Below are 27,267 nucleotides of genomic sequence, written 5' to 3' on the forward strand. Positions count from 1 at the left end.
ACGTCCTGGGGCACCCAAGCGGGACAGACTGTGTCCACTCTTGCCCCATCCTGGGAAAAACATCACTGTCAAAACACTTGAATATATAAATTAAACAACAGATTGGGATTTTTGTCTTCTAATTTCATCAACAATGAATAACAGTGCATTTAAAGATTCATATCCATTTAGCTCCTCGGTCCACAGTGATGTGTTGGGGAAAGAAAAGGGCAAGCAAAGGCTTGTGGCTATTAGGTCAAAGGGAATTTTCTTTGAAAAACATTTCTTACCTGTTTATTTGTACCTGGTGTGGAACAAGAATCCCTGTTGGCCATCTGGTTGGGGATTTCCAAAGCCAAGGGCATGAGGGGTTGACCATGTTACACTGGAGTCCTATCCACCACCTCCTAAACTCCTTACAGCCCTTCAAGTTTGGGGTGACCTTCAAGTAATCGCAGCCTGCTGCAACCAGTAAGAACTGCCTTCAAAGATTTGGAGTCAGCACAGCATTTGTGTCCTCGGTAAGCAGTAGGACATAGGCTTCAGTGACAAACAGCTCTGGGTTCAAGCCTTAGCTTAACTTCTGTAAACTCATCTCCTCATGTGTAGAATGGGGATCATGGTACTCCCTACCTCATAGGGCCGCTATGAGAATTCAATAATTGTGTAAGTTTGCTCAGCACAGAGCTTGGCACCTATTAATATTCGCATCATCAGCTTGGCTGCTGTTAATGGTCAGTCAGGAAAGATATTGGCAAGTTTTACCATACAGATGTGTAATTGAACCATGATGTAGACAGGCAGGTGGGTCAATCAAATAATCAGGAGCTAAACCCCAGCGGGATCCAAGATCACTCATTGGAAGCCTGGTATACGGGTTTCCACTGAATGGTTGGGAGAAGGAGAGAGTCGCTCTGTCCGTGAGGTTCCCAACAGTATGTGGAAGCCAAGGGAACCAAACCAAAGCAAAACCAAAAGACGATGTCCGAGAGTGGATGCCCAGCTTCAGCCGGGCCCAGCTGCCCTCTGGTCCCTCTGCCTTCCTGTGATTTCTCTGTTACTCAGAAGCCACTTTATTTTGATTCATGTCTGCTGGGGATTTCTGGTTTACCAATTATTCCTTCTAGGTCCTACAATTTTGAGGAACAGTTACATCAAGTTAAATAGAAATGGATCTTTTGTCTATCAGCCTATATAAATCTTCTAAGGATATTCTTTGGATACCATAATATACATAAAATCTCCGTGGAGCCTGAGTGAAGAATTGAGATTTGTCTTTAAGAGTTCTATAGAAAACAGATTTCTATATTTGGTGGCTTTATAGCTTATGCCCATCTGAGTATATCACTGAAAATTTAAGAATCCATTTTCCTGCTTTGTGTCTGAGCTTGGAGATGCGTTATGCATTTGTGTGTTTTGGGGGGGTTGGGGATGTCTGGGCATTTGTCCAAATTAGCCTCATGCTGTGAAGCATCAGATGTCCGTGAACAGAGCACTGGGCGGGATGTTTTTGCAGAGGGCTAAGGAATAACCTACTTCCTCCAGCCCCACACTCAGCTTCCCAGGCCCCTGGAGTGGAGTGACCCCAGTGTGGGGATGGGACAGAGCCATTGTCCTAGGACAGTGAGAATTGTCCTAGATTTGGAGATATCCTCTTCCTCGCTCTAATGAGTTGTTCACCCTCATGCCAAAAGCAATCCGAGGTGAGAGACTGTTCCACATTTAGTCCTTACGAGGCAGAGTGGTACCCCTCTCCAGGGAGGAGGGTGACAGGCACCACAGGGCTCTGTGTGTGCAGTGCCTGCTCGCTCCCCTAGCTGAGAGCCACGTCTGCATCTGTGTGAGACGCAGCTGGACCATGATGCCAACGGCCTCCAGCTGTGACGAATCCCCCTCAGTCCCAGCTGCGTGGATGAGAAAGAACCTAGAAATAAGAGAACCACTTTACTTTGTTTTTCTCAAAGGCTCTCATTTCTCTTCTGAGCACAGGGACCCTCAAATCTAGAACTAACAGAAGAAAGAAAAAATACAGGTCTTTCACACTTGAAGAATCAAAGAGTGTCTTTTTTTTTTTTTTAAGCAAATTTAAATTATCACAAAGTCATTGCCAGTTTAAATTCAGAGCATAGCCTAGATTATAAAATGCTTTTTTTAAAAAAATGAATTGAGCCCTGGCTAGCGTGGCTTGGTGGTTAGAGCGTCAGCCCGTACACCAAAGGGTCACACGTTTAATTCCCAGTCAAATGCATGTACCTGGTTGCTGGTTTGATCCCCTGCCCCAATCGGGGCACATGTCGGATGCAACCAGTCGATATGTCTCCCTCAGATCAATGTTCTGTCTCTCACCCTCCTTTCCTCCCTCCCTTTCTTCCTTTCACTCTCTCTTAAAAAAAAGAGTGAGTTGAAAAATTCTAAATATGTTTATATTATACATATGAAATCTTGAAAAAAGAATAACTGCTTTTCCAAGATTGGGAGGGAAAAAACCTTAGCTTTTAACTGGACTAGATTAGTGAGTTACATGGTAATTATTTTTTGATATATATATATTTATAATTAAAATTTTTTTTTCTTTATTGATTTGAGAGAGAAAGGAAGGGAGAGAGAGATAGAAATATCAATGAGAGAGAACATCGATTGGCCGCCTCCTGCATGCCCCCTACTGGGGGAATTGGGCCCACAACCTGGGCATGTGCTCTGACTGGGAATTGAACTGGTGACCTCTTGGTGCATGGATTGATGCTCGACCACTGAGCCACACTGACTGGGCTATATTTATAATCCTGTAGGGAATGAAAAGTATAGTTATAAACCAAAAATACAATAATACTGGCTTTCCTGGAGATCTTTATTTCTTCATACAGCTTGGAGTTACTGTCTAGTGTCCTTTCATTTCAGGCCGACGGAACCCCTTTCACATTTCTTGAGGGTAGATCTAGTGATAATGCACTCCTTCAGCTTCTATTACTATATGCAAATGCTCATATTTCTGAAATAGTTCTGCTGGATATAGAATTCTCAGTTGACAGATTTTTTTTTCCTTCCAGCACTAAATATGCCATTCCATTGTCTTCTGGCCTTTACGATTTCTGATGAGCAGGATAATTTTTTTAACAGGAGCAGCTACACTTAAACCAGTAACATATTATAACAACAATAATGGTGGCTAACATTAATCAAGTAAGTGGTTACTGTGAACCAGGTGCTATCCTTGACTTATGTTTTCTCATTGATTCTACACAGTCATCCTATTAGGCAGGGCTCTCATTCTCCCCGTATCACAGATGAGGAAACTGAGGCTCAGAGAAGTAAAGAGACTCCAAATATCTACAATTTTTAAGTGATGGAAGTGGCACTATAACTTGTGTTTTTAGTCACTGTCCCTTGTCAGCTCTTATTCCAGATAATCATAGAAAGTCTAATCACTAATCTTTAAACTCAAAAGTACCTGACAGCTTGGATGGGGAACATCAGAGAGACCAAGGCCCAAGACATAAGACTTGTGTTGAGTTCACTATTGTTTTGTGCCAACAGTTAATAATTCCACAGATACCCTTTTAAGAGAAGGGAGCTAAACCAGACTGAGTGCCATTTCTTCCGTGAGGCCTGGGCTTGTCACCACCACTCAAGGCTCACTCCTCAGAGGGAAAGGGTCCACTCTACTGAGGGCAGGGCGGGGGTGGGGAGCCACCTTGGTCATAGGTGTGGGCATGCAGGACAGCCTCATTGTTGTGGGTGTTGGGGGGGTAGCCCCTGACCCCGGACACCATAGATCTTGTGCCAGGCCAGTAAGTACCAAGGTTACTCAGAAGGTGTGATTGGTTGACCTGAGTCATGTAGGCCCCTGCGCTTTCTTTGACGGATTTTTGAAAATAAGGGCTGCAGGTGCCTTTGGATGTCAGCTCTCGTGCTTTTCACTGTTGCTTCTGCCTGATCAGTGCCTGACTTATTAACACCACCAAAGGGGGTGAACAGAGCTTTTATAAAAGCCCCCAGACTAGCCAGTTACATTTAGCAGTGTTAAGAAGCAAATTTGTGAGAATCTATTGACACTAATTGACATGTGATCAAGAGGGGGCCATGTAAGGTCCCAGGCCTGGTAGTCTTAGATGGTCTAAGGTGTACATTGCACAAAAGAATGAGGGCTCTAGGCTGTGTCCTCAGAGAACAGGCGAGTTACATCACCCTCTGTCCTGGGGATCATCCTCTATTCCCCTTTCGGCACTGTTGGCAGAGCCTGACTTCATTTTTCACCCCCTCTTCTCCAGTGTTAATGCTTTTGAAGGATACAGAATTAGAATACTTTAATCAGAAGGCCTGCAACATAATCTGTAACAATAATGCACCTTACATTTGTGTAAAGATTTCGTTTTCAAGGCCTTTTTATATATGATCTCATTAATATATGAGAACCGGGTGTTATGCAGGGTGTCTTGACCCTAGTCATCAATGAAAAGGAGCAGAGCCTGGACTGGAATCCAGATCTTGTGACTCCACCCAAGTGCTCTTCCCACTGGGCCTCAATCCTTTCTGTCAAGTGCAATGTCCTCACTTTTCAGCCAAGGCAACTGAGGCCCCAAGAGTTACTCAAAGGAAGTAGAATGCAGAAATCTTGATGTGCGATCCAAGATTCAGAGTTGGTGAGCACAAATGTATCAGGAAATGCAAAGCTTATTTCCCACAGCCGCATCAGTTTGCATTAACTGAACGTGCTGTAGACATTAAAGCACGTGGTTAGCAGCATCAGCATAAAGCATGAGGGCTGCCCTGCCTCTGTGAGTGTTGCTCTGGGAACTGTCACTTGGACGTGTCCTCATTTTTGTGCTACATGGTTCGGAGTCTGTCATATTAGATTTCCTCTCAACATACACACACACAGTCTTTGTCTCTCAGCCCTACTTTTTAATTTTATTTATTTCCTAGGGTGTGAGGAAGGGAATTATTTTCAACAACTCATTGAAAGTATATCCATTATTAGATTGGAGGTTGCAGCATAAACCTTTTCCTTTTATCACCTGTCATAACTTACGTGTCAAGGTCACTTGAAGAGGGGTTAGCTATCTTTTCTATCATTTTAGACACAACCGAATATCTGATATTCTCTTCTCGTACACTGAGCAGCAAATATGCTGAATGATGATGTAAGAGGTGAATTTAGGAATATTTAGAAAAAAGAAGGTCATTTATTAGCCTTGGAGGGGAAATTTGGTAATAAGTGCTGTAATCATAACCCCTCCTTGTCCACTTGGCTTGTAGTCATTCTGATTTATGAAATAACCATAAGGTAGGTCTTAATTTTAGCGGCCAATAATCTGTTCTACTGATCATGGAGGAGAGTGGAAAAAAGAAACGTACCCAGTTCCTGAAAGGAAAATTCTCCCAAGATGAGATCACTCAGTGAGCATGAATTGAGGGAATTAGCTTTTGCTGAAATTGTCATTCTCATATCTTGCCAAAGTATTGCAACATCTGAATGAAGTAGGTTTGACAATCCTATTTTACAGTATTCCCGCAGCTATTTTAACATTTCTATTTGATAGGGTGCTTAATATTTCAGGAAAACACGGATATCGATCCATAGGTACAAAGCAATAATCCTATGATAGGTGTTCAGTTAACTCAAATAAAAAACTAGACATTCTAAGTTAGAATAATTTATGTGTAAACAGGGACTCTGCTCATGAGAACTCTGCCCAAGTGAAATCTCCATATGCAGGGGACATGCTCCACTGAAATGGCAAGAATTTACCAGGCGTGGTCGCCAGTGCCCATTTCTGTAGTAAAGCCAATGATGAATTCCTAATTGCCAAAAATGGATTATTTTGCTTTTAACTTGCTTGGCTATTGGGCATCATTCAAACCCGTGGGCCACACCCTTTTCCCTTATCCTGCATGAACACACCTCTCCTGGGCCACGTGCCAGTCACATCGTTTGTTCTCTCCACTTAGCGTTTGTGAGGAGTCTTCCCCAGAGCTGTGTTTTAACCCCTTTTCTTTCCATTCTTCCTGTTTCCTTCAGCTCTTTTTCAAGCTGCTGGTTTTAACTACATTTGTATGTTGATGGATCCCAACCTGTGTCCCCCTCCTTCTGGACCATCCCCAGCTCCAGCCCAGGGCATCTGACTCCCCCCCAGCCATCTCCTCTTTTATATATCAGTGTCTTGCCCCCCTGTCCCCCGCCCCCCCCCCCCCGGCTCTGACCCATCCTCCACCCAGCTTCCAGAGTAATCACAGTGAAACATGCCTGGTGGTATAAGGGTACCAAGGCAAGGAGCCCAGTCTGACAGCTACTGCAGTCTGTGACCAAGAAAAGATCAGCACATTCGAAAATTTGGCACTTACTGGGGAAGGGGGGGGTGACATTTTATTTAAAAAAAGAAAAACACCTAATTTTTTAGGACTTTGCCATGAGCTGGTCAAGGAACCTCTGTGCCACATAAGATTTCAGGGACCCTCTGTCACTGCAAAGCACTGGGAAGACTCTTCTGTGGAACAGTGTGATCTTTCAAGCCTCTTAACCAGCTCGCACAAACCCCTACATGTCCTGTTTGTTGAAAGTGAAAGAACAAGCAAGGGGCCACCCCCCTCCCTGGGGAGCCCTCCCTGTACTTCCTGCATGCGACAGCTGCCCAGCCAACACACAGGGACGACCAAGAATGCTGGGTCGACCCAGATGTTAAACACCAGTGAAACTCGCTTTCCAAGCTGCGGGCAAGATAAGTAGAAAGTGAGCGTTTATTCGTTTCTTTTCCTGTCCCAGGGGTTTGCCCTGCGCGCCTCTGTCTGAAGCTGCCAACTCTAAACTCTGTGGGCAGGGACTTTATTTTTAAATCCTCAGCTACCTCAGTGTCTGCCCCAAATGACACTTGAGAGATGGCAGGTGACTGAGTGTGTCCACTAAAGAAGCCTGGATCTTTTATTCTCTTGAATGATTGTAATTTTAGTATCCCGTCTTTGCTGGAAAAAGCACCTATGGTTGATTTTTTTAAGTACTGTTCTTCATTTTGAACTTTATTTTCTGAACTGTGCTGATAACTGCTGAAGGATACAGAAACAGGTTTCATAGTCCAGGTAATATAAACCACCGTTCTTCAGAAATATCTCAATGTTTTCCTTTTAACCCATCCTAAGTTTTGATATACAATATACACAATTCTCAGACCTGAGATTCTCAAATGTACCCTTTCAAAACATCGATAGCAGAAGGTAAATTCTGTCTTCTAGCTAAGACACTGTACTCTCTATATAGTTTAAATTTCAAAATGCATTTTATTTGCTAATTGCATAATTATGGTGTTCCTTATAACTTTGCAGATACTGTCTTTCTTCCCTCTCCATGTTCCAACACGTGTCCCTCCCCTCTTAAAAATCAATGAGTTAAAGAAAAACATATTTCATGTTATCTAAACTCTCCACTCCTCCCATATGCTCCCATATGCTCCGCGTTAAATGTCTGCATATCTGGGTCTTGCTATTGTTTTAACATTTGGTCTTCTGCCTGGGGAGTGGGCGGTTCTCTTTAAGCTGCTTCCACTCAATTCTCAGCAGAGAAAGCAATGTTTTGTTATGAGGTAAAGTTTCAAGCCAGGCTCTGGCCAGGGTCTTTCCCATTTGGGAGGAGGAAAGTAGGAGCAGCCAGTGACACGATAATTCTCCTTGAAATTTAGCTCATTAAAATCTCCCCTGGTCCTCAGTGGGTTATTTATTGATCTAAGCATCTAGCACTTTTCCCTTCCAGAAAGAATTAGCAGCTATGATGTGATCATTGCTAAGGGAGGGGGGTTGCGTCCTTTCTCTGTGGGACCGACTGTCCCCCAGCTGCTTATTAGCACCGCCCACTTCAGAGTGGGGTTTGGGTCCGGAGTTGAGGGGTCGGAATGAGAGTGCTCAGATTTATAGGTAATGAAAAGAACAGGTTGTATCAAAGACACCACGTGTGGGAAACTAAGTGTTCTTAGGGGACTTGTGTGAACCTGTGATCCTTGGCTTTTTCCAAAATGAGCATTTCAGTCTTGTACATATTAACTTTTTATAGATGTTTTAACATGTTCTGTTTTTGCTGCTATTGTACGTGAAAATAGAGCAAAATGGTGTTTCTTATCTGCTGATCATTTTCAACAGTGTTGAACATTTATGTTTCTCTTGAGCCTTACTATATTTGAACATCAGCACTGGTACAGGTTAATGAAGAAATGCATTTTCTCATTCAGATTTGTGAAATCCTCTTTCCATAAGAACACTTTTTTTCCCCAAAATATAACATCGCCCAAAAGTTGGCTGCTTTTCAGATCTTTCTGTGGAAAAGATGTGTGACATTAACACACTCGATTGTTGGTAATTTTGGCTTTAAACGTCTTAATTCGGTTTTGCAGTGTCGTGGCCACGGAGCATAAGAATGGGTGTTTTAGTAGGAACTTGTCTTTTTACTGTGATTCATACAGTCGACTCACTGAGGCACCGTTTCAATGAATTCATTCTCCTTCCCGTGCCTTAATAAAGTGCGAGCACTCTTTGGCTCATTAGTGGTACTCGGTGATGTTAATTCACTTTGTCCTATTTGCATGATCAAGTTGATCAAATGTTTCTAGGAATGTTTCTTGGCTTCATCAGCTCCTTGAAAAGACGTGCATTTACTTTTTCACCATGCTCTTCCCCTGCTGGGACATGGAGCTCCCCTGGATCCTGGCCATTTTGTTCACAAACCAGGGGGGACTGTCACGAGCTTGCTTCTCCTCTTCGCCATATCTGGTCCTAAAAGGCCACGGAGACCTTAGCTGACACATTCTCTTGCCCAGATGGTGTTACAGACTCTCAGACTGAGGGGCTGGCTTAGTTCTCCCCGAGATCTTCAGCAGTGAGTCTGTCTGAGCTGAGAATGGAGGAGGATGTGTGGTTTGTTTACTGGGGGTTGGGGGGTGGTAGTGACAGCATGAAAGCCTGTGAGAAGTAGAGGCAGCACCTGCCCTCTCTTTCCACCTCAGGAAGGACTCCAAGACTGCTCTATTAGGACAAACAGGACATGCGACAGAGATACTTGTAACCACTGAGCCTCAGTTTCCTTATCTATTGAATGGATATAGTGACACCACCCTCATGCTTTTGGGATATTCAGTGAGATACTGACAGCACTGAGTGGATATGTGCAGGTGTAGCCAATTCCCCACCAGGCTCTGAGATTCCTGCTTCGCCTCTGTCCCCCCACATCCGGATCCACTCTCAGGTCATTGGTTGTTTCGTTGGTACTGGGACCAGGGAGTCATTCCTTGGTTGAGCTCAGAGCCACCCGCTTACCCCACCTCTGGACATGACCTTCCTATCAGACACATTCCTCCAGCGCTGTGTGGTCACAATCCAAACTGAACAGATGTGATGAATGTGTGTGCAGTAGTGGTTGCATTCTTTCCTTTTTCTCAAAAAAAAAAAGAACAGTTTCTCAAGAAACTAACCAGGGCCTCAAGGAAAATGAGATTCTTTCTTGAGCACTTGAAAATCCTTCCATAGTTCTAGTAAAAGTTCCATATGGCTCTAATTTTGATTGTGCAATTGTGCAGGGTGGAGGCTTCCTGCGCTGGTCATATCTTCCAGCGGCCTCAGTACATCACCTCCTGGGTTCCTCCTAAGCCCCTGCACAGATCAGGATGCCATCGCCCCGTGCGCCTTCCTGTTGCCCCCTTCCAGTGGTAGTTTTTTCCCCCCCTCCTTTCTTAATGCTGCAGTGAGTGGTGAAAACATGTAAGTGACAAGGCTACACACAGTCCACATGCTGAGTGTCTGACTACCCGGAACACAGTGTTAGTCCCCTTTGTCTTCTGGGAGATGCTGATCACGCTGTTAGTACCAACATGGGTAACATTAGCACATCAGTAACGTGATTCTGTCTGTGCCGTCAGCGTGACCGAAACTCTGGAACTTCAATTATCTATTACGTTTGAGTCATTTGACATTGGTCATTAGTCATGTCTTTATGTGACAGATTAAAATGTGTGTGGTGTTTTTCTCTTTCCAGCTTCAGGAGGCTGATATTGTGGTCTTAGGCTCCTCCAAGCCAGAAGAAATTCCCCTTTCTTGGATACAACCAGGAACTATTGTTCTCAACTGTTCCCATGACTTGCTATCAGGTAAATGTGTTAAAATACCTGCTGGGCTGCTGATAAAAGTAGGTGTGATTGTTACAAGGCATGTTAACTTTATTCAAAAGAGTATGTTCCTGGAATGTTGGTCATTGTCGATATGCATGCACAGGATAGGAGACGGAAGGTTGACATGCCCACCTTTGGGTTACTGAAGTGGGAAGCATATTGTCTGGCAGAGAGGAGCTGACAGGCCGACTGCAGCGGCTGTCCCCTCCGCCCCCTGCCGGTCAAGTCAGCTGTGGCCTAAAGCAGATCATGTGTACCTTTGTGAGGTCAGCTAGAAATAGTGGCTTCTGTAGTTTTTAAGAAGCACCAGAATGTTTCCTCCCACGGAAATCTCAGGTAAACCTCAATATAGATGAAAACAGGAGCCAGGAGGGATGGAAAATGCAGACCAGCCCTGGTGTCTTCGTGATTTCCCCTTGCAATGAGCCCCCAAAAGGCACCTCAGAACAGTGTGAAAATCACCATTAGAAACAGAGGTGCCTGGCCGGTTTGGCTCAGCGGTTAGAGCGTCGGCCTGTGGTCCAGAGAGACCCGGTTTCGGTTCCCCCTAAGGGCGCGTACCTCGGTTGCAGTTTGTCCCCGGCCCTGGTTGGTTGTGCGGGTGGCAGCCACTCGATGTGTCCCTTTCACATCGATGTTTCTCTCTCTCTCTCTGTTCCTCTCTCTCCCTCCCGCTCTACCTGAACAAAAAATGGAAAAATGTCTTTGGGTGAGGATAAAAATAAATAAATAAATAAAGCCTTGGCCGGTTTGGCGCAGCGGTGGGAGCGTCGGCCTGCGGTACTGAGAAACAGAGGTGGTGTTAGGATTGGTGCTGATACCTGATGGTGTTTCGCCAAAGGATCCAGGAGCGCCTGGCCCACCCCAGGCCCACCGACAGTGCAGCTCCAGCTGCGCCAGCACCGGCACCAGCCAGCAGGTCCTAGGAGCAGGTCACAGAAGGTGCCCTTCTCTCGCTCTCTGAAAGGCGCGCTGAGGCCAGGGAAGCTTTGGACCACACTCAGCTCGCTGCCTCAGGTTCCTGAGTAACAGGCATAGGCAAGAGACACTGTCAGAGGAGGCGAAGGAACCCTCCTTCCTCCTTCCCTGTGGCCTCCAGATGCAGCGTGAAGAGGACTGTCCGAGCGGCTCTGCAGGACAGTGTTGCTTTTCCCCAAAGCTGATCAGAACTTGGGGCCAAAGTGGGAGGAGGCCCTGCCCTCTTCCACCTTGTTAGCACCACGCTGGAGTTCTAGACCTTGAACCCTCAGACAAGAGTATCCAGAAGAAATTAAAAATGACTTCTGATCCAGTCATCCTGGGAGACCTTTTTTTTTTTTCCCCCCATTAAAAAAGCATTCAACCTAATTTTATGGGATATTATAGAAGGAAGAGAAAATAATATGATGCTAAAAGCGTTATTGAAATTCCTATAACTCTTCAAAGAGAAATGTTTGATCTTCCTCTCTAGGAAATGTAGCACCTCCCACAATTGAGCAATAAGATTAAAAGCTCCTTGAGCTGCAAGGGGGTTGGGTGGATTGGCGAGGGCAAAGGAAAATGCCCAGGAATTTCCCAGAATGCTGTGTACTCAGCTCTTGGGCGAAGAGCACAGATGAATGAAGCAATCAGGTGCAATACAATATGAATGTGGGATTAATGGCTTTTTTTTTTAAGCAAATAGAAGGCATGTTTAAAATAACTTCTTTGAAATAAATGTAGTCCCTGGATATAACTTTTCCCCCTGAAAAAATCAGTACGTTATCCATAAAATGGTAGACAGGGTAGATTTGCTCCTCTGCTCAGAATCCTAGTTGGATTAGAAAAGTCAGTTATGACACTATTTTTTTAAATGAATGTTTCTTTGCTATAATATTTACTTGCAGTTTTTTATTAGAGATTATATATTTAGGACAATTTTGGCATAATCCTGGCTAAAGATGGGAGAATCTACTACCAGATTCTTTTGGAACCCCTTAGAGTTCCATGATTATATGAAGGTGACATATTTTATTAGTGAAACTCTATCTTATTTTTAATAAATTTCTTTTTAGGACCTTTACATTTTTTAGGATATTCTTTAAAATATTAGATTTCAATGTAATGATTCTCTGGGGGGTGGGGGTGGGATGGGGCCACGCCATTATGTTTTCATTTATCAATTTTGTGTATAGGCTGATTGCGGTTTATTTTAAATTTATCTGGTTCAGTAGTCGTTTTCTTGTTTTCGAATGCCAGAGCCCAGGATAGTGCCGGATACACAGTGAGTGCTCAGTTAATACTGAGTGCTGGAAGAGTGAATAAATGTGGGCTCCGCTCAGAAGTGTACTTTGATGCAGTTTTTGGTTGTAGATTTAGAGATATTTCCTTGAATTTGACTTCCACGAGAAAGCAGGGCTGGCTGGGCTAAGTCAAAGATGAAAAACCCTGTGCAGATCTAATAGATGAACATTTTCTAGTCGATATTATTTATAGTTGCATTATATTTCTCAGTAGTCGAAGTTTTAATTTTAACAACTTTACTTAGTATGAAAATTTAATCTATGAGTAAATTGGTGAAAGACCCCTCCATTTATATAATCTTTACCCTTTGAAAAAAAATGAATGGATTTTTTCAATCATTATTAAAAGGAAAAGTGCTTTTTTTAAAACTTAAAAACAAAAGCAATTTTATCGAACTTGTGATTGAATGAAAGCAGGGTTTTATAATTTTAATACTTATCTTTATGGTGCAGGGTTTTCCCTCCCCTACCCCCTATAAAAGTAGATGGGATATGATGCGGTCACTCTGTAGAGGCATTTCACTGAATACCTCGTCTCAGGAGGTGTTCCTGATGGCTGATATCCCAGAAGCAGTGCTCAGAAAGCAAGCATACCTAACTTGTCAGAGCCGTTCGCTCTTCTATGGCACGACTATGTTTAGATTTAAAGCCAAGGATATAGCAATGTTCAGTTTTCTAGCTATAAGGATTAATTAATTTTTTATTTATTAATTATTATTAATTTTTTTAATAATGAAAAATTATTTCAGCCTGGCTGGTGTGGCTTAGTGGATTGATTGAACGTTAGCCCATGGACTAAGAGGTCCCGGTTTGATTCTGGGTTTCAGGCTGAATCCCCAGTAGGGGGTGTGCAGGAGGCAGGCTATCAATGTTTCTCACATCGATGTTTCTATCTCTCCCCCTTCCTCTCTGTCTAAAAAGTCAATAAAAACATATTTCTTAAAAAATATATTTCAAATGAAAGAAGTGGGCTGTGATTTTGTAAAGCTCTGCTGGTTAGAGCAAGACCATTTGTGCCCCAGTATTAGGACTTATTTCCTGATGTCCCAAATGAGGCAGAGGAGAAACTGGTCTTATGTCTCGGGCCCAGAAAACAGTATTAAAACAGCAACTTCATAGAACAGAATAGTTTATGGCATCATTTTAAGCGAACTTAATTGTGTTTAGTGCGGAGTGGGGACAGAACCCTCCGCTGCATCCCAGCGTTCATGCTGATGAGCTGAGGGATCCCGGGGGACTGTGAGCCTTCCCTCTTAGGGATCTGAAGGACATGCAATACAGTGGAAAGAACATGGAATTTGGGGTCAGCATTGATCTGACCCAGAGATGAGAGGGTTTTTGGATTTTTGTTTTAACTACTAATTGCATTGTACGTATGGGCTGGGTGACTCTGACCAAATAACCTAAGCTCTGTGTTCTTCATTGTCCTTATGGCCAAGACGGGAGCAAAGTTGTTGGGAGGATTAAATGAGATGCCCACCTCATGCACCATGCCTCTTTCATAGTAGCTGCCAATAAATGTTGGTCCACTTCCTCGCTCCGGTTCATTGTTGCTATACCACCAGCACACAAAATAGCTGTCAGGCTCATGTTAGCAGAATGAAAGTTTGTATCTGAGAAGTTAAACCTAAGGAAGGAAGAGGTCCAGTGAGATTCTGAGAGGGTGAGAAGGAAGCTTTAGAGAAATTAGGCATGTATACAACTTAATTATTATCCTATTATAGTTGGAATATTTGCTTATGACTTTAGAACTTTAATTATGGTAAAACCCATTGTATCTATGTATTACCCATTTTCCTTAGTTTATTTTTTAAGGAAATTCTAACTGTTTTAGACTTACCCCTGAAATATATTATTGGCAGATTTTTTTTATTTCAAATTTTAATTAGTTCTCAATACAATATGTTTAATGTTTTTTACTTGTTTTTAAAGGCTCAGCCATTTAGGATAAACAAGTTTGTATTAATTTTTTCTTAATTTAGTTTCATTGATTTCAAAAGGGCTGATATAAGTTAACACTAATTTCTAAATTATATTCCTTTCTTTGAAGATCCTTACAGTGTATTATTTTTTAAAGTAGTAATACATTGTCATTTGATAGTGTAATTACGGTGTTTTAAGTTACAAGTGAGAAACTCTTGAGCATTGTCACAAAAATTGTACTGAAATTGTATTTATTGCATTTTACTGTTAATGTATTTAACTTAACATATTAACATATTTAACTTAAAAAACTAATCACTCTTTTTTTTAATGTTTTATCTGAACTAATTTGTTTTTAGCTCTTTCTATTTTCAAACCTTCACATAATTTTTTTTGGCAACTTTTTCTCCTGGGAGGGGAGAAAACAGTTAGAATTCAGTCTGTGGGTTTACCGTGCATCTTTGATAAGAAGGGTGCCCTTAGCCAGACTGCAAAAGAAGCGGAAACGTTTCCATATGACAGAGATGGCAGGGAGACTGCAGAGTTGGCCATGGTTCCTCCCACTTCATTTATGCTGGCCCGATTCGCAGGGTGGTCTCAAAGCAGCTCCTGTCAGAAAAGGCTGTTCTGATTTCCAGGAAAGTATTCTAACACTTTAGCCTTGTATTTTCTTTTTGTGGAAAGTTTGGTTATTATAATAAAAATTATAAAGGAAAGGCTGTCTTTTAAAGTGATTCACCGATATGTCCTTGGAGGAGCTATGAGTTAATGGGGAGTGTTTGGTGGAAAGTGACAAGACCCATTTGGTTTGGGATGGGACTTTGCTGGACTCATAGGCAAAGTGTAGACAGTCCTCCAGATGGGGCCCACCCTCCATACAGGCAGGGGGTGAGATAATGATTTTCTTTCTCCGTTCTCTTTAGCCATGACATTTATTAAGGATGTATTTCTAGTTTGCCAAGTTATCATCTTAATTGCTTCAAATACTCTGGATTCAGAATTTTTAATTTAGTTTTAAGATGCATTGATCTTATAAAAGCAAAACAGTATTCATGTGAAGTACAGAATAGTACAGAAGAAAATAACAGTTAACTTCTGATCTAGTCACCATGAGATAACCATCTTGCATTTTTCCACTAAAAAAGCATTACACATAATTTTATTGGCTGGAATATAGTAGAAGGAAAAGAAAATAATATGACATAAAAGCATCACTGAAATTTAGATAACTTTCTCCAGAAAGAGAAATATTTGTTCCTATGAGATTCTTCTAAGGTTTAAAATATATGTGTGTGTGCATTTTGTGTTCTGTTTTAAAATCTTTTCTAGTTTAGCCATATTCTATTATATGAAAGACAGTGGTTGAGAGTATGGGAGAAATTATTCACTGTGTAATTCTGTAGGCAAAAATATTCTTTATTAACATGGGTATTTGTGATTCTGTTCCGGGAACACACATTTCTAAATTGATACCAGTTCCTAGAATGTAGCGTTGTCCTGTGTTTCCATCATTGAAGGATAGAGATAAGAATGCGGAGCGCACATTTTTTTTCCGTGGTAGTTGGACAAGACCTTCAGATCAGATCTCTAGTGATTCAAACAAAACAAAACAAATCTCTCATTCTCTAGACTCTTGGCTTTTGCCTGAATATGATTTATAAAACTGAAGTGTTGCTAATCTTTAAACAATACCTAAGGGATATGATTTTCCAGTTGCCCTGAACACATTTGACAGTGGAACCTCTTACTCCGAAGCATTTGGTGCTCTCTCTCACAAAGGATGTCAGCAGAATGGATAATGTCAAAGCGAACTGGCCAAAAAAGAGGGAAAGGATTTCTTTTTTTTTTTTAGATTTGGAAATTTCTTTTTTTTTTTTTATTGTTGAAAGTGTTACAGATGTCTCCCTTTTTTCCCGTTGACCCCTCTCCTCACTCCTACCCCTCCTCCTGCCTTCCCCAACCTGTGTCTGTAGGGAAGGAATTTCTTCATTCAGAAGAGTGGCTGTTAGAAATGTTTCTTTTCTCTAAGGGAGGATGTAGGCTAAAGCATTTTACATGTGTGTTTACTTTTTATAAACTTGAAAGTGCCAACTAAAGGAGGGAGAAGTAGAGTTCTTTTAATGCCTATGTTTTTTGAAAACCAGGTAACTTCCAAAATTAATATTCTAACATTTCTCAGTTTTGATGGGAAATTGGTCACATCACTTTTATGACGGGAATTTTTTTTAATTATCAAAAAAAGCCTCATCTTTCACATAACACTCTGGCTGGGCTTATCCTGTAGGTGTTTAGTCCCCCTTCTTATACTTTATATTCATGAGTGAAATTGTTTTCTTTTATACAGATTGTTTAAGCGTCCACACCACATGCCAAGCACTTTAACAACACACTCAGTTCTCACAAAATTCTATGAGGCTGATACGACATCAGTTAAAAGGCTCACAGTCACAGTTGCTAGTAAGAGGTAGAGGCAAGATTTTCATCCAGTCCAACTCTAGAGTTTGTGGCCCCATTGAGAGCCCCAAAGTGGTGCCAGGGACTGGTGACCTACTTGCAGCTGTGCCTGCCATGACACTCTGACTTGTTTGGATGAAAATGAGAACACTGCTGATTGTGCCGGCTTTGTACAAGGAGCACTTGGTAATCAGTGACGACATGCTGAAAGTCTTCTTTCCCTCCCGTTGTTCCCAGGGAAGCTTGGTCACGGCTCTCCGGGCATACCCTTCAGTGGCCCCATCGCGGAAAATGACGTGAGCCTCCTCGCTGCAGCTCTGCGGATTCAGGTGTGTGTGACACAGCTACTTGAGAATTTTTGAGTTTGGAGCTTTGGTTAATAGTGACTAATATCTTACAAGGGTTTCTGTTTAGCAGACGCAGCGTTAAACACTGCACACGCGTAGCATTTTCTCACAACAATCCTATCTGATAATGGTTTATAAAACTGAAGTATTGCTAATTTTATTTTATTTATTTATTTATTTTTGGTATGTGCCCCTAGTGGGAACCGAACCCAGGACTCTCTGGTCCGCAGGCCGATGCTCCAACCGCTGAGTCAAATTGGCCAGGGCTGTATTGCTCATTTTAAACAGCACCTAAGACTAGGATTTTCCAACACCCAGAACACATTTGACAATAGAACCTCACAGAACTCTTAGAAAACTTAAGTTACTTGCCTTTGATCACCTGACAAGTATGGGGCAGGGACCCAAATCAGGGCTTGTTATTATCTATTGCTATGTAATAAATGACCCCCAAAATTTAGCAACTTAAAACAACAAACATTTATTATCTCAGTTTCTGTGGGTTAGACATTTGGGAGCAGCTCAGCTGGATGGTTCTGGCTCAGTTTCTCATGCAGTGACGTCTGCCAGGGCCACAGTCATCTGAAGGCTTGACTGGGGCTGGCGGATCCGCTTCCAGGATGGCGCCCTCAGCTGGCTGTCTCATTCCTCACTGGCTGTGGGCAGGATGCAGTGTCCCCGTCACGTGGACTTCTCTGCAGGGCTGCTTACAGCATGGCAGTAACTCCCCAGAGTGGGTGCTCTGCCAAAACAGCCAAGGAGAAAGCTGCAGCAGGTTTTAGGACCTCGTCTCCGAATCATGGACCGCCACTCACTTTTTTCCTGTCCACTAGCAGTGAGCCACCAATATAGTTCACATTCAAGAGGAAGAGAATTGGGCTCACCCCTTGCAGACAGAAATATTAAAGAATTTGTGGCCCTGGCCAGATTGGCTCAGCGGTTAGAGCGTCAGCCCTCGGACCAAAGGGTCTTGGGTTCAATTCCTGGTCAAGGACTCGTACCAGGGTTGCAGGTTCGATCCCCAGCCCTGTTCAGGGTTGTGTGGGCGGCAACCAATCCATGTGTCTCTCACACATCGATGTTTCTCTCTATCTCCCTCTCTCCCTTCCACTCTATCTAAAAGATAAATGGAAGAATATCCTCATGTGAGGATTAACAAAACATTAAAAAGAAAATAGTTTGCCCTGGCTGGTTTGGCTCAGCGGTTGGAGCGTCGGCCTGCGGTACAGAGAGACCTGGGTTCGGTTCCCGCTAAGGGCATGTACCTCGGCTGCAGTTTGTCCCCGGCCCTGGTTTGTCATGCGGGTGGCAGCTACTCGATGTGTCCCTTCACATCGATGTTTCTCTCTCTCTCTCTTCCTCTCTCTCCCTCCCGCTCTATCTGAACAAAAAATGGAAAAATGTCCTCGGGTGAGGATAAAAAAATAAATTAATTAATTAAAAAAATAAAGAGTTTGTGGACATCCTCTTGAACTGCCACCATGTGACCCAAAGCCTGGGATCTCCAGGTCTCCAGTGTGCAAGCTTGTTCTGGCACTGGAGCCTACAGCGACGGGGACGGCAGCAGAGGCCTTAGCTGCCGGTGAAGAAACCCGGCCTCCCCTCCTGCCACAGGAGGATGAACCAGAAGCAAGTTTTAGTTCATTTCTTTCTTACACAGTACACAGCAATGCAGTTAAAAACGTCTTACTTCAAAATGGGATGTAGGGATTGTGTTACCTTTCAACCACAGCCAAATTTTATTTCTGTGTGTGTGTGTGTGTGTGTGTGTGTGTGTGTTACTATTTAATAATGCAGTTTGCTTGCTCTATTATATCAACCGTGGAAGGATTACACTTGAAATGGGGTTGCAAATTTTGGAAGCTAAGCATCCAATTCGATTATTCATGCGTTCTCATGTTTTCCTTATTTTTCCTTTCTAATTGAGATGAAGAACCTACTCTATCATTTTAATCTGTGTACTTAATGTCTTAGTGAACACTTAAGCTATTTTAATAGTACATATAGTCCTGGCCGGTTTAGCTCCGTGGTTAAAGCATCAGCCTGCGGACCAAAGGATCTCGGGTTCGATTCCCAGTCTAGGGTATGTACCTGAGTTGTAGGTTTGATCCCCAGCCCCATTGTATGGGAGGCAGCCAATCAATGCGTCTGTCTCACATCTATGTTTCTCTCTCTCTCTCCCCTCTTCTCTTTCTTCCTCCCTTCCTCCCTTCCTCCCTTCTACTCTATCTAAAAGTCAATGGAAAAATATTTTTTGGGTGAAGTTGAACAAAAAATAAGTAAAATAGTGTATATCTCTTCTTTTAAGGAAAAACCTACAAATCTAATTACATGAGAATAAGATTATTCCTGATGTTCACTCAAGCTGTTGTGCTCTTCATGGCATGACATCCCTGAACAGTATTCACGGTGCAGATGCACCCCGTCAGCTGTCACCCTCTAACGTGTTTTCCTTTCTGTCCCTACTGAAGAACATGGTTAGCAGTGGAAGGAGGTGGCTTCGCGAGCAGCAGTACACGAGGTGGAGGCTTCACTGCTTGAGACTTCAGCCGCTCTCCCCAGTACCCAGGTACCTGGTGACTTGTTATACTGGTGTCAGCTCATCCAAGTGCCTTGCTATCCAGAATGATCCATGGGGTGGGGGGAGTAATGACTTGTGTTATGGTTTTGACAGTAGATAATTTTCTCTAATCAAATTGCCACACTCTTTTTTCTATCATTTAAATACTCCAAAATTAAATAATAACATGTTTACCATCTCCTATCATTTCTAATAATGAAGTCAGTGTGTACCTTACTGTCACTGGTGTATCTTGTATTAAATGGCAGTGTTTTTTATTCTTAGCCATCCATAAAAGAATGGTGTCTTATATTTGACCAAACACAGTTGTGTAATAATCGGAATATGCTTTTTAGTGTTAGGAAAACCCAGCATATGTTATCTTGGTTTTGAGGGCCATGTAGGTTTCTAGTCTGGGGGTAAATGGCCAACCAAACCAAACACCAGTCTGTGTGGGGAGTGTGCTCAGTGTTCTGCAGAACGTAGCGGTGTCCGCTGTCTGACAGGGTGCTCTGGGCTCGTCCAGACGGATCTTGTAGGATCAGAGTAGGATTTGATGAAGTGTAAGCTACATATTCTCTCTGTGGAGATTTGGAAATACAAGTGGAGAACATAGCCTCAGCATTTTTAGCATAGCTAGACAAGACGTCTGAGCCAGAGAAATGCGTGCTCCAGCCCATAATGAGTCCTCCTTGGCCACCCCACCTGGGTGCATGGGCCCCGCCCCTTTCATCAAGGGCCCACACAATGCCCGCCTTTCCCCAGGTGATCCCATCGCCACTTGGGAAACAGTGTCAAGAGTAATGGACTGAGTTTTCACTTGGCAACCGGTTGTGTTTTAGAATTGACCTGTTTCCTTGGGCAGTCACTGAACACTGGTTCGATTAAACCCACCAGGCTGGTGAAACCCTCTGGCTGGGCTTTCACCCCTGAGATAGACTAAACATCTTAGTCATCTTCTGTGTTCGTTCATACATACATTCCAAGGAATGCTGTTTTTCATACTATCCTCCCTGTAGTTCTGTAATCTGTTTCATAAAATAGTTTTTAAGTTACTTATGTCATTATAGGACCTTAATTTTTCAGAGTAAATGAGTAAAGTCTACTTACGGAAAGCAAAAATATTTGAGATGGACACCACCAAATTGTGTACCCCAATCTTCGCATAAATCAAAATAAATTCTACTTGGGGGGAAAAGTGCTCTAATTGCTTAACCAAATTTGACTTCTAGCTCCAGTGGGGAAAGAGGCAGGCTGAGCAGTTTATAAATCACTCAGAAAATCAAAGTGATGTCACTGTCACTCTTCAGCTAGTGAAGACAGAAAACCTTGGAGATTTTCCAAGAGAGGGCTCTTCGATTTAGGAGATTGTGGCAGGAGAGAAAGGGGAGGGAGAGAGGGAGGGAGAAAGGGAAGCAGAGGGAGAAAAAAGGGGTGGCCTGGAAAATGAGGTGAAGCGGGAGCTGCATGGCCAGTGAAGGGGGTGGGAGAGGAGCATTCACAGGCCTGGGAAGGGATGCCTGGCTGGGGCACAGAGCTCGGCCCACTTCTGGCCCAGCGTACCCTCTCTCCCCTCTGAGCTGCCCTTCGGAGGAGTGGGGATTGGAGGTAGCTGTACTGGTATCTCGGGCACCGAAGTCAGACCCCTATGGGGTCACGAAGAAGAATGTGGGGTCCTGTGGCAGCTGCGAGGAGATCATCAGCGGTAGCAGCAGAAACAAACCATAGCAGGGAGTGGTCAGCTGCCAGGAGAGAGGGTGATCTGCCCCTACTGCAGAGACTCGTGCCCCAGAATAAGGGCTCCCGGGCAGTCTGGGAGCTGGCTGCTGTCTCCTCAGTCTCTGATGCCTGCTCTCCCACGGTCTGGCTGGTACCTGCTGGTCTCGCTCTTAAACAGAGGGCCGGGCAGACAGATGGACGGCTTGAACCCCCAGTAAAAAAAAATGGCCGAGCTCAGGAGCCCCCAGAGGCTCTCCGCAGAAGTTCAGCAGACACCGATTTTCATAGCACTCCTGAGAGGTGAGCAGCGGTGTTCCCATCTTGCCAGATGAGAAAATAAAAGAAAGTGTTTGCCCAGTGACACACTGGAGCTCCCACATTTTTCTGTGTCTGAGGTTGAGCTGCAGACATTGGGTCCATTACAGTTATATAATTAATAAAACAGTCTGGACTTGAAATAGGAAAGAGGGAAAGTGCGCACACAGATACAACAAAGCCGCATTTCCACATTTTTGGAAAGCCAGAGGACACAGTGGCCAGCCCAGTAAGAGCACTGTGGCAACCCGTCTGCTTCACAGACAGCGAAGCCCACAGAGAGCACTGTGTGCTACACGCTTCCGGGCCCATCGTAATCTACAGCCTCCTCGCCTGCGCACAGGTGTTCTCCCTGCACCTGGGCAGAATTCTAGGCGCTTTACCAGTGTCTAAGGGTTTCTCGTCCAAAACTGTTCATTTTCTCACGTACATTAATTTTTAGCAGTTGTGCTTAGTGCTGCTTGGGAGGAAGGACAAGCCGTGCATTGATGTAACTGCCGGCGTGCTGTAGGGCTGTTTTCGCTCTGGTGAGGAGACTCTTGCCTCTTTTGTGTTTCCCCCCAGTGATATTGAGATTTCACGAGCACAGACCCCAAAAGCTGTGGATGTCCTTGCCAAGGAGATAGGATTGCTTGCAGATGAAATCGAAATCTATGGCAAAAGCAAAGCCAAAGTGTGCTTGTCCCTGCTGGAAAGGTTAAAGGATCAAGCAGATGGAAAATACGTCCTCGTTGCTGGGTAAGACTACTTCAAAATCTCTTACGAAGAAGACATGTTTCTCAAACTCTCTTCCCTGGGTGCGTCTGTCGGCACACCCAAGTCCGTCAGATTTGACATTGTCTTGTTCGTTTCCTTTGACAAGAGGTATGTTTTTAATTCCGGTGCAAAACAAATTAGTCTTCACATAATATAAAGTGTCGTGAGTCGCTAATTCAGTACTTTCTTTTTTGTTTCTTATATTGTGTGTTGATCATCCCTTGCTCTCCCCCTTAGATTTTTTCTCTTTAGTTTTTCAGGAAAAAAATTAAATAAGAATTGAAAGTAAAATACTTTTAACTGAACAGGGTGTTTCTATGTTCAAGTTAGAAATGACATTTTAATGGAAAATGTACAGATAATTTCATGACACTTTGATTTTTCTATTCGTGTCTTTACTTTTTCTTATAAATGTATTTGAATTATAAAAACTCATTACTTCTCTTTTCTTGCATTTCAAAATTGATGCTGGACCAAAGATAAATGCACAGTATTTATGAAAAGGAGTGTTTGCTTTATTTTCCCTCTTTTAAAAAAAGAAATGCATTCACTAGCTGAAAAAAATGATAAAAAACAAGGGATTTGAAATATTTATTCAGTGTGACCTGAGGGAACATCAAGAGACCATATAAATTCCTTTGTTTTAAATTTTCATTGCACGGGCTTGCTAATGATCTATACACCAAAGCTTGAGGCACAAAAACTCTTTAACAGGCAGAGACAGTTCTTATAATTGGACTTGACTCATAGTTAACTTTCTTTTTACATATTTAATTATGAATGTGAGTGCCTTATTTCTTTTTCTGATTATAAAAATCAGGCATACTCATTGTAAAAATATTCCAGAACTGCAGAAAGTGTAAACAAGAGAGTGAAACATCCCAACTCCTAGCGTCCAGAGGAAACATCTGTTAACGTTGGAGACCGTCCTGACGCAGACACAGCCGTCCCTAAATGAGCTCACTGACGATTGCTCAGCAGCGTGTTTGCGCCTAGCTCCACGAGAACCCAGGCAGAGCCCCGTTACCACCTCTCAGGACTACACACCATTTCATCATTCATATCCGAGATCCTTCAAGTGCTGGGCAAGGGGTTCACAGGTGGAGCGGGTGACAGAAACGCCTGGGGGAGAGTGGGTTCCACATCTCCCATCACTGAGAAGCACTGATGTGGCCCAGCCACAGATACTGGCCCAGTACAGCACGTGTCCACTGCTTCAAGTCGACGAGGCAGAACAATGATTTGAGAGCGTCATAGGGATGTCCCATAAGTCATTTAACCAGTTCTCTATTTGCCAGCCACTTACTTGTTTCTCATCTTTGGCCATTATAAACAGTGCTAATGACCAACCTTCGGCATGCCTATTTATGCATTTGTCCCATGTCTCCTTAGGAAAGATCTCTAGAGATGAAGTCAGTGTTTCAAAATTACAAATTAAGATAAAACTCCAAAAAATCAAGATACCATGCATAATATCACCTCTTTAATGGCATCATAAATGCTTCATATCTCCTCTCCTCCCTCCCCGCTTCTTTTTCTCCAGCTCTTGTTACTGTTTTGTAAGAGGAGTCGGCAACCAGGGTCTCTCAGAGTCACTGTGGTTTCAGGAATTCATACCTTGTTGCAGCACCTTGGTTGTCTGTGGCTTAAACCTCCTTCAGGCTGCCCAGTTCACCTAGAGTTAGACTCCTGACCCTGCTGGGGTTCCTTCCAACCTAGGATCCCCCTGCCCCAACCCTAATGTCCCATAACTGAGCTGCAGGAAAGCTCCTTGCTGGGAAATGTTGGTCCACCTGCAGGCCCCTTGGGGCCAGTCTTTGAAAGAAGCCAGTAGATTGGGGGTCTCCTGGGTCCCTGAGTTGGCAGCGCACAGCAGTCAGTGTTGCTTAGGGATGTGTGCCTGATGCATGTTGGTTTACCGTGAACACGCAGACGTGGGCATTGAGAACTTCCAAATTCAGTATCTATCTACAGATTTGTTTTCCCTCTCCTAGGTGATATTGGGGTCTGGGTCTGCGGGTTATCTCATCCTGTTTAGGATGTGTTCTCAGTTTTATGAAGGAAAAGTCATACAGGGTTTTTTCAGATGGAGTGGCCGTGGTTTACTCTGCGTTGGGCTTCTGAATATTAGAAAGAAAAACAAGTGTATACATGGCCCTGCCCTTAGCTGGGGACACAGAATGAGTACTTCGAAAACCAAAGCTCTGCTGGCGTTGTCCGGTTCTGAATTGGAAGCCCTTCTGCCAAAGCCTCGCCCTGGCCACGTGCTGGAGAATGACCACTGCCATGGCTAACTGGGATGACAGTGGCCACCAGCCTGTACCCAGGAGGACACTGCTCTGCCCCGTCTCTGTAATATTGGTCTGTGCAGTTGAGCTGGAGGAGCCAGGCTGCCATGTTGTAGATAGGAATGGAAATTGAACCTGAATTCTCAAGTACAAGTTTAACCCCAAGAGATCAGTTCTTTTTCTGAAATTGTGGCATAAGTTCCCTTACTGAACAAAGGACCTGTGAAGGAATGAAAATTATATTGTGTTCCTTTCAACTGCTTTGGGAAAGAACAGAAGCTGTAAGGGTAGGATTTTGAGAGATGGGTGCATCTAGCAGGGCGTGGAGGTTTTTAGGAAATATACCCGCACTGTATTCTGTACGGCAGGAACAAATGTCCCCCGTCGACACAGCAAATGATACTTAAGTGTGTAAACTGCCTTTGTTAGTTACTCTTTTAATAGCTGGATGCTTGAGATTAGTTCAGAACACAGACCTTTTATTTATAATCTAAAATGAAAAGTTCATCTGAACTAAAAACCACCTCTGTATTTTTACTTGTGATCAAGTCAGTTATGGAAGAGTGACATTTATTAAACCATTATGTACTTCTTTAGAAATATAAGTGCTTTCTCATTAAATGGAGACTTTTTCTGAAAAGTTTATTTTATTCTGAATATAATACTGGCTCATTGTATAAAATTTTAACATAAAGAAAAGTAAAAAGGAGAAAACAACCTCTTGTTACTCAGAAGTGTTAAAACGTTTTGTTTTCTCCCATAGATTTTATCTCTGCATCGGTCCTTTTACACATTGAGATCATGCCGTGACCGCACTCTGTCCTGCCTTTCTGTCCGAGGACTAGCAGAGAGCTTTTCTCATGCTGTAGAATTCAGACGCCTATGTAATTTTTTAATAAACCTAAATAACAATACGTTTGTTATTGTACATTTCAATTTATGTGTAATGCGATTTAAATGTATCAACAGCGGGGTGCCTGTATAGAACAACGGATTAACATTTTTTTCTACTATTAATAACCCAAATGCAGAACAGATTAATTCCCTTTAAAAAGCTATTCTTCAAACTTTAGAATTTCTTACTCTGTCAGAATCATCTGTATTTCATCAGCTACACATCGCATGGTATTTACACCTACACATCACTTTATTTGCTTTGCCTGACAAAATGAAAAGTATTGGGAATTGTTCAGGGAAATATGCCAAAAGAATCTTAGGGGCTCTTGAGTTTTACATATTTTCCCAGTTACACTAATGAAAAAGAATTTGTTTGAGAACTTGACTCGGAGTGCAGCTGTAGGGCATTGCACAGTGTGCAGGAGCGGTCTCCATCGGCCCTTGACCGGTTCTGTACAGAAGTTTCTAGAACATCTATGAATTGCTTGGACAGAGCAGTTAAAAGAGAAACTCAAATCAGTCTGTGAAGAGACCAAATTTTACATTAAAGAAAAATTTAAATTATTCACATCACGTTTTGTTTTGTGTTTTTTCTATAGAGTGCCAAATACCTGATTGGATTTTTAAATTTTGTTTTTTAACTGTTTCAACCCATTATTTTGGTCAGTGTAAAAATAACCTTCATTGGCTTTTCTAAGATTATGCCTTTCTGCCTCGGGGAAGGATTTAAGTATCTGTGAGTTTTTCTTTTATCTGTGTTCCTTGCACAGTAGAACAAAGGTGTTTGGAAGAAAGCACTACTGACGGCCAAGGAGCTGCTTCCCTCCGGCAGTGTGATGGAAACAGCACCTAAGGACTGTGGAGCTCATCTCTAGATAATAAAGGGCTTTTAGAAACCTTCGGTCAGGAAGATGCCTGGGATGAGTGGGACCTGTTCACATGCTGTTTGAGCATCTAGTTTTGGAGTTTGTGGTTGGATCCATGCTACTGGCAATAATGCTGTTTAACAAGATTCTCGATTTTGAGACCAGTTCGAAGTTTTACCACTATGTGAGCAGTCTCTTTGATCTTGGAGTCAGGGGTAAACGTCTTTCAGATCATGTCCAAGTTGGCACGGAGCACTTTAATAAATTTTTACTGTCGTTGACAGCAAACCTTTGTCTCAGAAAAGGTGCTAAAATGCCTTTGTCAGCCACTTTGTGCTCATCGCGCCCAGGACAGGGACAGGAATGTGATGGGAATGGGCATCGCCCTTCACCTGAGCAAGACAGACGTGTCAGGAAGCCCCCCAGGAAAGTTAGAAGAAACACTTAATAAATGCCCTGGGATATTAGAGGGGGCAGGCCAGTCAGCGGGGGAGGGAGGAAGTTGAGGAAAATAATGGACAAAGATCCCACTTCTGCCTCCATAAACTCTTAGCTCTGCCTCCATAAACTCTTAGCTCTTATAGAAAAAGAAAGTAGGTTGACATGGTGCTTGTTTTCTACGTCCGTCCGATAACGTGGAGCCCGAGCTAAGGACATGGGGACAATGGTTATACCACAGTCTGATGCCATATGCAGAAATGAGGTGAAGTACGTTTTTGTAGCTCTCCTTTTATTGCCCCCAATAAATACTTCCTACTTTCTG

General features: G+C 43.1%; 1 protein-coding gene across 4 annotated transcripts in view; it reads left to right on the forward strand.

Annotated features, from left to right (window-relative positions):
- The window catches only part of MTHFD1L (methylenetetrahydrofolate dehydrogenase (NADP+ dependent) 1 like), a 191,257-nt gene that overhangs the window by 23,064 nt on the left and 140,926 nt on the right, over nucleotides 1-27,267 (forward strand). For 2 of the 4 annotated variants that reach the window (XM_036248192.1, XM_036248194.1), the window contains 4 exons: nucleotides 9,986-10,097; nucleotides 16,994-17,085; nucleotides 19,575-19,672; nucleotides 22,262-22,435. In XM_036248192.1, the coding sequence (XP_036104085.1) occupies nucleotides 9,986-10,097; nucleotides 16,994-17,085; nucleotides 19,575-19,672; nucleotides 22,262-22,435 (476 nt within the window). Of the gene's footprint in view, nucleotides 1-3,026; nucleotides 3,160-9,985; nucleotides 10,098-16,993; nucleotides 17,086-19,574; nucleotides 19,673-22,261; nucleotides 22,436-27,267 lie in introns of those variants that run through there. The other 2 variants (XM_036248193.1, XM_036248195.1) reach the window with 2 other exon arrangements.

Source organism: Molossus molossus, unplaced genomic scaffold, assembly GCF_014108415.1.
Source record: "Molossus molossus isolate mMolMol1 unplaced genomic scaffold, mMolMol1.p scaffold_m16_p_8, whole genome shotgun sequence".
NCBI classification, from domain to species: domain Eukaryota; kingdom Metazoa; phylum Chordata; class Mammalia; order Chiroptera; family Molossidae; genus Molossus; species Molossus molossus.